Raw genomic sequence first — 14,220 nt, forward strand, 5'->3', positions numbered from 1 at the left:
ATTACTGAGTTAGCTGGATAACTGCACTGAGAAAAACACAGAGTACAGCTCTGAGTGCACATTTTGAGGAGGGAGACGTGTTTCTATTATTAATAACGTCTCAGGACGAATAATACCTTGTGCATACGTAGGCTAAACATTTTATTAACATAATACTGCAGCGTGCAGACACAGCAGTCCCGGTTCGTGGGATACGCTCACAAGATTAGGCAACTGCCTCTTTTTCAGAAACATGTAGCCCCGAGCGCGCACTAGGCCTGTCTGTTTTACTACCTAGGATACGAAGTACATGAAAGGGATGTTTCTTCGGGCATAAAATGTGACGTTAGGGAATTTAACTATCCAGTTAGATATAGTATAACTGGATATACTATTTAACTATCCAGTTAGATATAGTAGAACTGGATAGATGCTACGCGTCTCTGATAGTGGCCTGCCAGTAAACTGACTGTATGTAGGCCTAAAATAAGGTCAAAATTCGTGAGGGAACAATAATAGGGCTAGCTAACCAGCTATAAAAGCGAGATAGCAAATCGCAAGTTAGTTACGGTAGTTCATTACCTTCGTAATTAAACATTCTTCATGGAAAAACTTGTGCCCCTTTATCCAGTTGTGGCTAGTTATAGTCTCTGAGTGTTTTTTCCGCCACCGAGACAGCGTCCGAAAGGTTAATATTTGGCAGGTGTGTGAGACACCTGAGCAACGCGTCACACGTCACTCCAGTTACCATCGTTGTGGCTACAGGAAACCCGTCTGTACCTACATTACGTCACTTCTTTTTCCATTTGATGACGAGAGAACGGTCGTGCATAGAGCCTATTGGGTTTATATCTATTTTTGTACAGTCTATGGTTTATATTCTGTGGTGAAGGACGTCTATCAAAAGGCTGGGCCAGGTGCAGTATAGTTGGCAGTGCTAATTCTGTTTTGTTCAAACTTCGTTCACCCTAGCAAAACAAAAAACAAACAAAACCCAAAAATCAACACCGATACCTTGCTAAGACCAACCAGACTCAGGAAATTATTCTTGCATCCTGCGGATTTCAACAGCATGTACTCAGAATTTTATGGTTCAAAAGACCTTACACAGTTCCTTATTCCCACCAGCAGATGGCAGTCTAAACCTTACGTCCGACTCCCAGCCAAGGGGAAACAACCGCTTTTTTACGGTCTATGCTCCCTGCTCAACTGAATGCCTCTCCAGTGCAGATCTGTCCAGCCCTGTTTCTGGAGAGCCACCGTGCTATCCGTTTTCAATCCAGCGCTAACAAAGCACACGTCATTGAACAGTTAGAGATCTCGTTGAGCTTCTAATTAGTAGAATCAGGCGTGCCAAATTTAGGTTGAAATTAAAACCTACAGGATGATAGGTTTCCAGGAACAGGTTTGAGCAGCCCTGCTCCAGTGGCTGTTCAATGGTTCAGATTACACCGCACTGTCAGACAGAGGTGGAAAATTCAGGTTCACGAAGTCCACCCTTGTGCTAATTGTGACAATTAGCAAACTACCCGGATTTGCTGATTAGCATAATTCTGTTGCCAGGAGGTCTAATTAGTGAAATCGGTTGGCTGAGTTCACTGGTGGAAGAAACACACGGCAGGACTTTTACCTTCTGCACCCTGAACTTTCCAACCTCTGTTGTCAGGACAACCAAAAGTACAGGTCACTGATTGTTTCCACTGTAGATGATAGGATGTAAACAGTAAGTATTCATGGATATAATGTTTTGGCCAATGAAGACTGTGTCTAGAAAACAAGCACTTTTTTGTATTTGCATGGCCCACAGACACACTGAAACATGCAGACACACGCTTCAGGGTCCTTTTAGCTGTCTGGAGAAAGAACTAAGTGCCCCATCAGTCTGTTTGTCTTCTTGGACAGGAGATTGAAATATGATATCTGATGGTATATGTCTGCAGGAGGGGATGCAGTCTTTGGCATGTTCAACTTTGGAGGAACGCCAAAGAGATTAGATGTAGCTACTATTGCGCTGCACTGCAGCCCAGCTTCTTTCTCATAGTATTATTAAAGTATCATTTAAATCCTTCACGCAGACCCCTGTGTTATGTATGGGATGAATAGTTTTAAAGGGTCTCTGTGGCGGGTAGGTGCTCTCAGGTAACGTTGAGCGCTGTGTCAGCTTATCTCCCTTTGCGCCAATCTCCCACTGGCAGCCAGTCTGGCGCACACGTCCAGACTGATAGACAGACAGACAGACAGACAGACAGACACTCGAAGTAGGGGGACTTCCAAAAACATTCTCTGTAACCATAAACATGGGGCAACAGCATTGCTCTCCACTGACAGCCACACCACCAGCTCACGGAATGCTGCGCACAGCCGGGAGTTATGGGAAGGCTCGGCTGGAGAGGGCCTCAGTGGTGCAGGCAGGTCTGTTGCATGGAGACTCGTTGCCATGGGGTCAGAGGTGAGCTCAGGCTAAATTTAGCAATCAGCTGATCTGCCGGGGCACGCATACCAGACTAGTTTAAACAGAAACCTCTTGTGGATTCTGCAGAGTTGATCCCAAAAGGCTCCTGTTCTTGACTTCAAGTGTCCTGCATGACACTAAAGAAACATACAAAAAAAGAAAAAATGAACATAATAATGGTGAAATATTAGCACTGCTTGCACCAGTTTTCATGGTGATACTGCAGGTGTGGGAGAGTTTATTATGTGGAGCTGGACAAACACAATTATATGAGTTTAATTATAAAGTTGTAAGTTTAATTAGTTGGCAGTTCAGACTCTCACCCTTAAACTGGAATGTTCAAAACTTTCCATCTCAGGGGAGGAGGGAACGGGTGGGATGATTGGCAGTTAGAAGGCACATGGATTGAGAGGGACTGCTGTGCCCCCCCCCCATAAAATGCATGAGATGTGTGTGTGTGTGCGTGTGTGCATGCGTACGTGAGTGTGTGTGTTTGTGTGTGTGTGTGTTGATCGTTGCAGCTGGTGCTTAGCTGTCACTCGTTTTATGTATGCGACAAGATATGCCGTGTGTTAGCGACACTGTTTTTACAGTTGTCCTAACGACTGGTATTCCCCCAGAAGCAAGAGGGAGAAAATAAGTGCCTGTTCCCAAATCGGGATGGGGGGGGCGCGGGGGGGGGGGGGGCGGGGGTAGGGCGGGTGCTGGGGAGTGGGGGTTTGTGTGAGGGTAGAGATATGATTCCAGAATGTTAGCGGTGTCACAGTGAGACAATTTATCTTCTAGTTTACAAATTTTTCGTTTCTATAAATGAAAGCGCATGTCTAGTAGTACGGTGGCCAAAGCTAGCCACGCCCCCTTAGTGACGGTTAGAGTCTGGCGCACAGTTAAGGGCTGGATATCAGCGCTCAGATGTCTGACCTTTTTTTTTCTTTTTTTTGTTAAGTAACCATAACTGGCTTAAATTATCGTGACCTTTGGGAGAAGGACTTTGTCAGATTTAGATTTAGCAAACCCTTACTTTAATTTGAAATAATGATGTTTTTTCACAGACAGAATAGGGGGCAGGGATTGTACAAGATTAGTGTATGCAGTATGCTCCTCTATCACTCAGTGGACGACATGTGAGACTCCGCCCACTTCTTACGGGGTCAGCAGCTTTAATCCCCTTTAAAGGGACAGTGATGCGCATTACGTGCAATTAGACTGAGATATTTCATCATTATCTTCTCAGGACCACAAGGACAGCATGTGACGGGGGCTGCTGAGCCAGCTGCCCCCCCCCCCTCCCCCCAGCCCCCCCTTTCTGGCCCAGTGCCGGCGGCAGGGTGGGGGGGGGGCGCTGTGGGGCCACCCCCCCTGCCCCCAAAAGGGGTTGGACACGATGCCCCCCTGATGTTCGGTAGGGCAGCAGTCCTCATTCCAGCACAGCCAAGCTCAGTACTGGCCGCTTCAGACAGACTGATATCGCAGTTTTCTGTAGTGGCCTGGTATACGTGCAGTATGCAGTATGTGTGCAGTATGTGTTCAGTATGCAGTATGTGTGCAGTATGTGTGCAGTATGCAGCATGTGTGCAGTATGTTTAGTGTGTGATGCACAGGTCAGTCAGGCCAAGGGAGAGGCACTGGCTGTCTTGTTTGTTCCAGGTCAGACCCGTTCCATACTGCACAGTAATGCGCCGCTTGTGTTGTTTGACCCAGGTCAGACCCGTTCCATACTGAATTGGTTTGGTGCACAGTCATTGATGTTCAAAATAATAAAAGATTTTTTTTTTTTAAGAGACTGCACACAACCAGTGCAAAAATTTCCTGGAAAGAGGACAGGAAACGCATAACAGGAAACGCATAACAGGAAACACATAACAGATGGACAGACAGCAGAGGACAGAAATCTGGCAGTGATGTCAGTGATGATGTGTCAGCCTTCAGTAGTTCTACAAAACTTCAGTCAGGCAGTGGGGTTGTGGGACTGAGGGCAATTGCGAAACGTTAGTGCAGCTAGCCTTGGGCTAACGCAGGCGCACAGGCTATAAACAAGCTCCCCTTCTCCTTTTTTTAAAATAATGACGTTGACAAAAACACATTGCATAAACTCTTCAAAAATGGTATCTGTGGGTTTCATAACAGAAGTACGACATGGGTGAGCGTAGATGTAAATCTCACACTAACAGTTTTTAAAATTTTCTGGTCTATCTTCCAGGCTAAAGGACACCTGAAACAACTGATTAACTCTGAAGTAAATATGTGAAAGATCTGGGACAAGCAGAGAAGTAAGACTTTTGTTTATTGGGAGGATTACATAAACATCAGATATCGCCCTCTCTCTCTCTCAGATAACTTTCTAGCTCATTGTGTCTCCACTGTTAGGTAATTTTGAAGACAGTGCGAGGTCAAAGTGCACACAGTCCAGGGCAGGACTGATAACTTTTCTCAGATCTCATCTGCTTAGCACTGAGCTGATCATTTCTAAGAACGGGAAAAATGTGTCCTTTGGCTGACTGACCCACTTGCATGTATAAACCATAACGGCAAAGCTGTTCTGTGCAGCGGTGCCAAGGCATAAGCCGTTACTGAAAGACCCATCTCAAATCCCAGCGAGGTGCAAGAAGAACATGGAAATTAGGCTTAACCAGACAACAGCCTGTTGTAACATTATAGGTGAAATGTAAAACGCTAGGTCTGGAGCAAACCCAACACCGGCAGGACGGTTTCATGGAGCGTCTGGGACGGTGCTCAAAGTGGACCGGAACGGACCGGGACACCTGTACCTTTCTGTTCCATTTAAGCACGCTGCTCTGGGACGTTTCTGGTTCCCTGCCCAGATTCATCTTTCCCAGCGTCTCAGATCAGAGACACAGGTCTCAGCAGGGTTCAGGTGTGACGCACCTGTTTACCTCTTAACTGACTCAATAATCCTCAAAGGATTATTTCATACCGTTTCACCTTTCTACTGCCTTGCCCCAAAGCTGTTTTGGTCTTCATGGTTGTACCCTGATTTTAAGTTCACCACCTGACTGAAGGAACTTTTTAGAATATGCATTTCAACCTGTCATCATTTCTGAGGAGCTAACGTGAAAACTGGAAGTATGGTGATCTCGTAAATCACCATACTTACACATTTAGCATTATTGTAAATGTTTTTTTTCTGTTTGGAGCACAACTTTCTATTTTATTTTTGGAAAGTGAACCCCCTTGAAATGACAGAATGGCTCTTTGTTCAGTGCAGCCAGTACATTGTACCAGAGTGCAGAACTCAAGCATTGCCTGTCATACGGCAGGGCTGACAGGACGGCTTAAAAACAAGATGGAGACTAAAATCACCGGCGTGCGAGTGTTCCTAAGCAAGATCAAATTCCCGTCAATAGCCTGTGCTGTGTTGACAGACAGAGAGGCAGACAAACAGACACACAGACAGATAAAACCAGAAAGGTGCGCCATATGTAGGACATGTCAATCTCCTTTGTTTTTAATGATCTTGTTCCTCCCCACGTTCTTGGGTCTCTGTCTCAACTTGCCTGCAAGCACGCTTTCCCCTGGGGGAGGATATGTGCCTATTAATAGCGCTCCGGTCGCATTTAGCAGCAGTCAGCTGTTGGGGAAAATTAGCCAAACATAACTAATAACGGCTCGGTGATTTGGCCGCATAAGGAAGGGGAAAAGTGGGAACTGGGTCATTGTGTCTGGTTGATATCAGTGGAAAAACGCCTGTGAGTGAAGTGCTTTGGAAGCATAGGACTGAGCGTTTATATTTTACCAAAACAGTCGTGTGAGACCATGTGACAGCCCACAGGGCAACCGACTCTCGACGCATATATGAACCCTTTTCTTTTCCGTGCTTTCTTTAAAAAAACAGGTCGTTTATTTTTTTGCGAGTTCAAAGAGCACAGAGCTGGAGGCAATGACAATTCAACTCAGTGTGTGTTTAAAAATATTTCTTTTATTTATTTTTTTATATTTTTATTTATTTTTTACACGTTTTCAGTTCTTTTCCTCTGCAGCTGCAGGTTCCAGCGCAGAGGAGAGTGTGTCCACAGCCCAGCTCAGACGACCTGGCGGCCTCGTCCGCTAACCTCACAGGGTAACGAGCAACCCCCCCCCCCACCCCCCATCCCCCATCCCCCACCCCCCCCCCAACTCAACTGTCTGAATTTACATATACATCCATTTAGCTTTTAAAAAATATATAAAGTACCAAATGTACAAACGAAAAATAAAACTGTGTTAAAAGCAGCCGTGCGGCCTCCGGCCTCCCCTCCTCCCCGCTGTGAGCTTGCAGCTGGACAATCAAACTTCTTCAAGCTCAGGGATTGTTTTTTTTTTGGTTTCTTTTTTTGGTTTTTAGTTTTTTTTTGGTTCTTCATAAAAGTTTAAAAAGGTAAAAATGAAAGGAAACGGAAAGGGAAAAGGTGACAGCGTGCGCTGGTCCGGAGACAGGCCGTGAGGAGCTACGCGCAGAAACGGGAAGTTCTCTCCACGGGACGCAGAGCTGGTGTTCAGATGTCCATCTCGAACTGGCTGTCATCGGCTGTGGACAGAGGAGGGGGGAGGGGAGAGGGGGGGGTCAGTGTCACTGTGAGAGACTGTCTCAGTGTTAAAGTGCTTACACACCAGGCGCCAACAATCCAGTCCTCACCTGTCCACACAAGGAGTGTCAAACCTTCTCTGAAGAGGGCCGGTGTGGGTGCAGGTTTTTGCATTGGCCCAGCATTAAGGCAGCAGATTCTGCTCGTCAAGGACTTGATTTAAAACCACTAGGTGTCGTACTGCGGGGCAAAAACAGGACCTGTACCCACGCCAGCCCTTTTTCGGATAAGATGGGACACTCCCGGACTCCACAGCAGCTTTGCACGCAGCCCACTTCCCCAAAACACTCTTAAAATGGCTGCCGGTGGTACATTTCCAGCGTAAATCAAAACTCAGGATTGAGAAAGAAGCGAGACTTCCTCTTTGGCACTAACGGCGGGTCACCTTGAAACGTCATTACAGAATAAACTCACGCGCAGGAACAAAATAAACCAGATAAATCAATGACACAGATAAGAGGCCGACAAGCTGTACCCTCCCCCGCTATCTCCGCTCACAGGCCCGCGGGGGGGAACACCCGTCCTCGCCCCCGCCTCACGTCTGATTTACAGGGCTCAGGAACACCTGACTCCAAAAGTCCCGATAAACGCCAAACACCAGATCTACGGGGGGGGGGGCAGCGGAAGGTCAGGAGCGCTGCTGCATTTCGTTCCCGAACAGAGAAGGTCGAGGGTCGAACTGTTTACGCTTCCCCGTGTAAATACTGTGGCCACACTGCCAAAAGAAAAAAACATTTTAAAAAGAAGAGAAGGCTCCCAAGGCCAACGCCTGTGTCTTGTGTCACTCTTCAAACGCACGCCGAGCCAGGTTCACAGGACCGGGCCAGGGGGAACAGGCTTATTTTTGGAGCCCATGTGTTACTTTCCTGACAGGAGACAATGAATGATGCAACATTTTCCATAACAACAAACCGGAGGGCTACAGGACTACAACTCCCAGCAGCACCCTAAACACATGCTACAGCATTGACACAGTGGTGTGCAGCAGGTCCTGGACACAGAGGGTAAGCAGCAGTGAGGAGCTGCAGGGCCAACACTGCCGCAGCCCTGGAGGGGTGACCCAGTTCGAGGAAAGGCATTTTCCTAACGCTGGGCTCCAGGAACTCAAGTTTGGGGAGGGGGGAGGGGGGAGGGGTGACCTACATGTCTGTGCTTCTGTCAGTAAAGCCACCCCCCCCCATGACAGCGCGGTCTGTGATTAACGCCACAGAAATAAAAACTGGGATTTCCAGTCGTTCCACCGGTCTTTGGACAGGAAACTCTGCCGTCCCAGAAGACCCCTCTGGGGCGCGACACTCCGAGCGCCTGCATGCGCGCACGTGCGCCTGCATCGCATGTCGGGCGTGGGGTGGGGGCGGGGCACGCAGGCGTACAGGCGGGGTGGGGGGGGGGGGAGGGGGGCGGGTCATGCAGGCATACAGGCGGGGTGGGGGTTGCATGCAGGCGTACAGGCAGGGTGGGGGGGGGGGAGGGGGGTGGGGCATGCAGGTGTACAGGCGGGGTGGGGGGGGCGGGGCATGCAGGCGTACAGGCGGAGTGGGGGTTGCATGCAGGCGTACAGGTGGGGTGGAGGGGGAGGGGGGCGCGGCATGCAGGCGTACAGGTGGGGGGGGGGATACGGGGACGGAACACACGCTCTCACCTGGCAGGTCCTTCTCCTCCTCCTCCAACTCCTCTTTCAGCTCCTGCAGCTTCCCCAGGGGTTGTGACGACGGGACGGTCACCCCGGGGATTTGGGGTAGGCAGCAGGGGGGGGGTGCGGGCGATGGGCGAGTTTCGGCAGTCGAGCAGGAACTTCCTGTCGTAGATGATCCGGGTTCCTGCAGGACAGAGGGACAGGACAGCCGCACTCACTCTACGCTCCAGTACAGGAAACAGGAAACAGGTACAGCCCAGGGGCCACATCAGTCTGTGTGGACCTCACAAACCATCTTACAGTCAGTAAAACAGGCACACACAATAAGACTGCTTGTTTGGATGGAGAGAGTTCACTCCTCCAGTTATTTTAACAGGCAGACCCACCCCCCCCCCCCCCGCCCCCTCCCCGGATCTAGGGACTGCATGTACTCTGTAAGAGCTGATTTGCCACTGAACATTCTACTGTGTGATCAACAAACACTCACTGCAGGAGATGAGCCGGCCCCTGGGGAGGCTAGCAGTGCCGAACCAGTTCTAGGAAAACTCTGCAAACACACTGACGTGTATAAACTTCGGCCACCATTTCGCCTCAATAGGGGAGGGGGGGACCAGCAGCTGGCAAAGGATTATGGGAAATCCCAGAGGGGCCATAACCGCCACAGCAGCCGGCCCCTCTGAAGTTTAGCGGTCTTGTTATCTTCCGAAACGCGAGCACTGAATACACCCCCCCCGAGTGGATGTTACCGAACGACACCGAGCAGTGACACGCTGTTCTGGGGGGGGGGGGGGGGGGCGCTGAAGTTTGTACTGTACTGGGCGTGGCCCGTGGTTTGACCCCCACTGTACCTGTCAGCCCTCTGAGGGGTGGAAAAACAGGTTATGCAACCTGGACTGTGGAGCGTGTCCAGGACAAAGGACCCCCATGGTGGGGGGGGGGGCGCGTGCTGGAATGCAGGGGCACAGAGAACTCCAGTGAAAAGCAGGCTCTGCATCATACACACACACACACACACACACACACTCACAAACGCATACACACACACACACACACCCACTTGCACACCAAACTTATTTTGTGAAGAAAAAATGTTTAACTTACAAGTCACATGTTAAGCAAAAATATTTATCATTGAATACAGGCAGCATGCACACACACGCGAACGTGTGCACACTCATGCACTCACACACTCACTCGCTCGCTCACTCGTGACTGTAACTGAGAACAGCTGTGTGTCCCTCTCCTATAGGGTGGGACAGGAGCCCAGTGGTGGGGTGACTCTGGGGGACCCACCCCTGGGACCCCCCCCCTCTTGGGGGACCTGCATCTAAGCGAGGTGGTGATCTGACGGCTGTTTACTGCTCTGATGTGTGACGGGTTCTGCTTAAAATGCTCTGTTTTTACACTTCCTCCCCCGGGGGGCTGATATCTGTGGGGGGGGGGGGGGGGCTGGTGTTTACAGGCGAGGAGGATCTGCATGTTCTCAGCACCCCATCCCTCCCATCGCCGGCCAATCGCTGACTGACGTGCGTTCACTCACAGACCAGCTGCTCCGTGAGAGAAAGCCCTCTCTAGACTCCACGCTCTCAGAAACATGGGCTCTTCCCTCCCATCGCCAGGCCAATCGCACGCAGATCAGCCGCTGAGTGCAAGGTCTGGGCTGGGCGAGGAGATCTCTCTCCGGACTCCACGCTCAGACGGGCCAGGCGATCTGTGGGCCCGACTCCACCTGAGCCTGGATTTCACCCACAGCTCTTATCCGCCCCGTGTTGCAAAACACACGCCTGTGCAGACAGCACACACACTCCTACGCCGACACTAATCACAAACCTTTAGGGAACCGGTTGTGTGTGTGAGTGTGTGTGTGTGTGGAGGGGGAGGGGGAGGGGGGGGGGATGGGGAGAACACCCTCCAAAATCGGAAGGCTGGAGCCAGTTTTGACGGGACGTGAAAATGAGGTGCGTACAGTTTTTAGAGCTCCTCACACAGGCTCCACTTTCAGCGCAAGCGAACGCCGGCTTTGGCGCGGCGCTGCGAGGTCTGGGTGCGAGCCAGCTGCTGATTGGCCAGCGTTGTGGGGACTGTTTCTAGGCGCTGGGCTGGCACCGCTGACCCGGCCTCAGGCGTTATCTGCAGCAGGACCTGGGACAGCCCGCAGAGCTCACCTGCCCCCATCACCAGCCCAAAATCACCTGAAAGGAGCGCCCTCTCTCTCTCTCCCTCTCATTCCCTCCCTCTCTCTCTCCCTCTCATTCCCTCCCTCTCTCTCTCTCTCTCTCCCTCTCATTCCCTCCCTCTCCCTCTCTCTCTCTCTCCCTCCCTCCCTCTCTCTCTCCCTCTCTCCCGTCCTCCCTCCCTCTCTCTCTCCCTCTCTACAGAGCCCGGCTTTCCTCCGAACTTTTTCGCGTTCTCAGAAAGGGGTGGTGTTGTGGGCCCTCTGCAGCAGGACAGAATGTTCTCAGCTATTCCTGTGATCCTGCTCTGCCGAGGGGGGGGCACCTCTGTTCACCGTCCCGTTCGGGGCCCCCCTGGAAACACGCCAACCAGGCAGAGGGAGTGTGTGTGTGTGTGTGTGTGTGTGTGTGTGTGTGTACGCGCACGCTCAAATGCGCGTATACATGCTTTTCTCTGCAAGTCCTTGTTTGACCGGTAATGCCTCCCGTACCAATACTACTAATAGCTCCAGGCTGCAATATTATTTTCTTGTTGCTTTGACAAAATATGAGTTGAGTATGAATGCCAGCACCTCCTCCCCCCGCCCCCCCCGCCCTCTAAGGATGTGGTTAGTGTCATGTGTGCCAAGCGCCCAATGAGTTCTCATCAATATTTTTTTCCCCTTGTTATGACACAGTTGATAAGCATAACTAACAACATATAGGCCACATGCAGGGTCCAGCCCCTCAAGAATATTACGTAAGATCCCATAAGGGATCTCTTGCAATGCATTAAACGACATCCACATTTACTCTGGTACCAGCGACGATAATAACGAACTCCGCGGTATTCGCTTGTTCACGGGACCTGAATTCTAACACTCGCCCTCAACATAAACAATGGGCACAGTCAGGACCATTGCCAGTCGCTCTCACGTGGTTTGGATAAATAAGCCGTCGTTCCAGTGTTTACCGCTGGAGCACACTGTTGATGAAACACAGCACGCCATGCCCATGCTTGAAAGCAAGAGAACGCAACAACATCCCGAGTTTGAGAAGTTGCATGAACGTGCGCGGGGTACTGGAGAGACTTCGTATCTGTATTACTGCGCTTTACACTAGCCGGCGACCGAATTCGCCAATGCATTGAAATTAGTTGATATGCAAAGCTGTAGACATAGACATAACATGGGCTGGATCCATGCACGAGTTCACTAAGTTTAAGAAATGTAAGTAACCCAAACGTCTAACATTACATGCCGGAGACGCACACACTGTCACGGCGCAGGGATTACGCACCGAGTAGATATTAGCTAGCAGCTCAATGCCTGCTCGCAAGAATGGGGGGCACCGAAGCAAAGCGCCAACGCCGCGGAAAATATCCCCAGTTCACCGAGGGCCAGCACGCGCTGTTCCAAACGATACAAAATAACCGTTGGGATGAGGCGGGGCGCGCGCGGCGTGCCTCCCGTCTTGGATCACTCTGTCGCTAAAGTCATTTTCATTTTTCATACTTTTCTACAGTCTATGAGTCAGACGCACAATTAATTCAAGGCATGTACGCGCATTTCCAATCGAAAAGGCAGGACGAACTCAGCCTAAACTCAGAATTGAAGTATAAAATATTCGCTTGTAGAGATTCGGGACCTTGTCGTGGGGAAATAACGGTAGCTTAAACGGTATTATTTATAGCCAACAATCTAAGGTAATATATATATATATATATATATATATATATATATATATATATATATATATATATATATATATATATATATCTAATTAAGACCGTAAGAATACCTTGTTCGTCTGGAAATCAGTACCTGATTTTTGGTATGAAAGCAAGCTGCTTTGAGGTTTGAGGACCCCCCCTATCCAAAAAACTACGTATTGTAACATATAAACAAGCATCACTACGTCTTTTTTTTTTACAACGGGCAAACTGAAAGCACAAAAAGTTTAACAATAGCTAACACTTCACCTGCAAAAATACTTCACGCGCACAGTTAGGGAAGCTTACCTCCAGGCGTCGTAGAGAAGAGAGTGCCCCCGGGTGTCTGACTGTAGCAGTCGGGAAGCTGCGACCAGTCCTTCAGATGCATAATTCGAGTGGGAATGGGGCAGCTTTTGGTCTGATTGCACTTAGTAGACATTTTTTTTATTTATTAACTATTGTATTATTTACCGCTAAACAACTCTATTTCTATAATATGGGCTGCGGAGTTGGCTAGATAAGGCAAACGAGTCTATTCAAGAGCCACAAATTGGAACAAAGCCGGGTAGCTAGTCACTTAAAGACGGAACTGCATTAAAACAGATATTGCCCGCGAGATGGGGGGGGGGGAATAAATCCAGATATTTTTAAGCCAGCTCGGTGAGAGGTTGGTGTCCTACACGCATCGGGCGAGGCAGGGCTTGAATGCAATGTGTTGACCATGTGCGCCTGTTTTTGCAGAGCGAGTTCTGACAAAAAAAAAAAAAAACCTACGTGACCAGACTCATGTGATGTCCCGTGGTTTCGCAACTACTGAAAAGCGCCCGAGTTCCTGTCACGTGGTGCCAACTTCGTGCAGGGACCAGGCGTTTATTTATCAAACGGTATTCACCCTCACCGTCTTCTAAGCGGATGCACGAGAATATTAGGATTTGTTTCAGACTAAGGCCATTATGGACATATTGATAAAGTTATATTTGTGTCGCACCAAACCTGCGCGTTATTTCCATAACGATTTTTTTTTTATTTTTACAAATTTGCCTGGAAAGTTTGAGCGATAATATTTTTTACGTTCTATAAGACAACATTTTTAGTGGAATTATATTGAAAGTTAAGAGACAATAAATGCTGCATGTCATAGACCTATTTGGCAAAGCCACGTAGGGACGATTTGTGTTTACCAGCTACGTGTGCGTCACCTATCTATCGTGCTAATAAGCAAAGGAAGCTACTGTACAAAGTTTAGGGAGTGATCTGTTTGCGACACATTGCAAGCTCTCTGTTTACATTACATCAGTCGGATATGCGCCGATGACAAAAACGGTACAGGTGGAAGTAGATTTGATTATCAAGTGTACGTTATAGGTATGATTCCGGTTGAAGTCAGACAAAAATCCAATATATGGAAAAAGTATATACAAGTATGTATGGGTAGAAGGTGCACGAATTAAAACCGTGATAAATACAGACGAGGAGCGCTCAATACAGACCCCGGATCTGTTCACTATTCAAAACACAATCGGATACCAGCACTGCAATTATGTATTTTTCTTAGATTTTAAAATGTAAATTAATCTAATGTGAAATTCCGGCAACCGATAAAGGAAACACAGATTAAGCACGGAGATAAAACTCAGATTAAAACACCGAATGAACTGAATAAAATTAACTATTAATTGTAATCATGTACGTTTAGAGCTACT

General features: G+C 48.8%; 1 protein-coding gene across 1 annotated transcript; it reads right to left on the reverse strand.

The window, feature by feature from the left end:
- Window positions 1-6,734: 6,734 nt before the first annotated feature.
- eif4ebp3l (eukaryotic translation initiation factor 4E binding protein 3, like) lies at window positions 6,735-13,258 on the reverse strand. Its single transcript, XM_035409924.1, is given in 4 exon segments — window positions 6,735-6,956; window positions 8,657-8,768; window positions 8,770-8,834; window positions 12,824-13,258. Coding segments are annotated over 4 exon segments (342 nt in total). The 5' UTR covers window positions 12,957-13,258; the 3' UTR covers window positions 6,735-6,924.
- Between the last annotated feature and the right edge of the window lie 962 nt (window positions 13,259-14,220).

This window comes from Anguilla anguilla, chromosome 3 (assembly GCF_013347855.1).
Source record: "Anguilla anguilla isolate fAngAng1 chromosome 3, fAngAng1.pri, whole genome shotgun sequence".
NCBI lineage: Eukaryota > Metazoa > Chordata > Actinopteri > Anguilliformes > Anguillidae > Anguilla > Anguilla anguilla.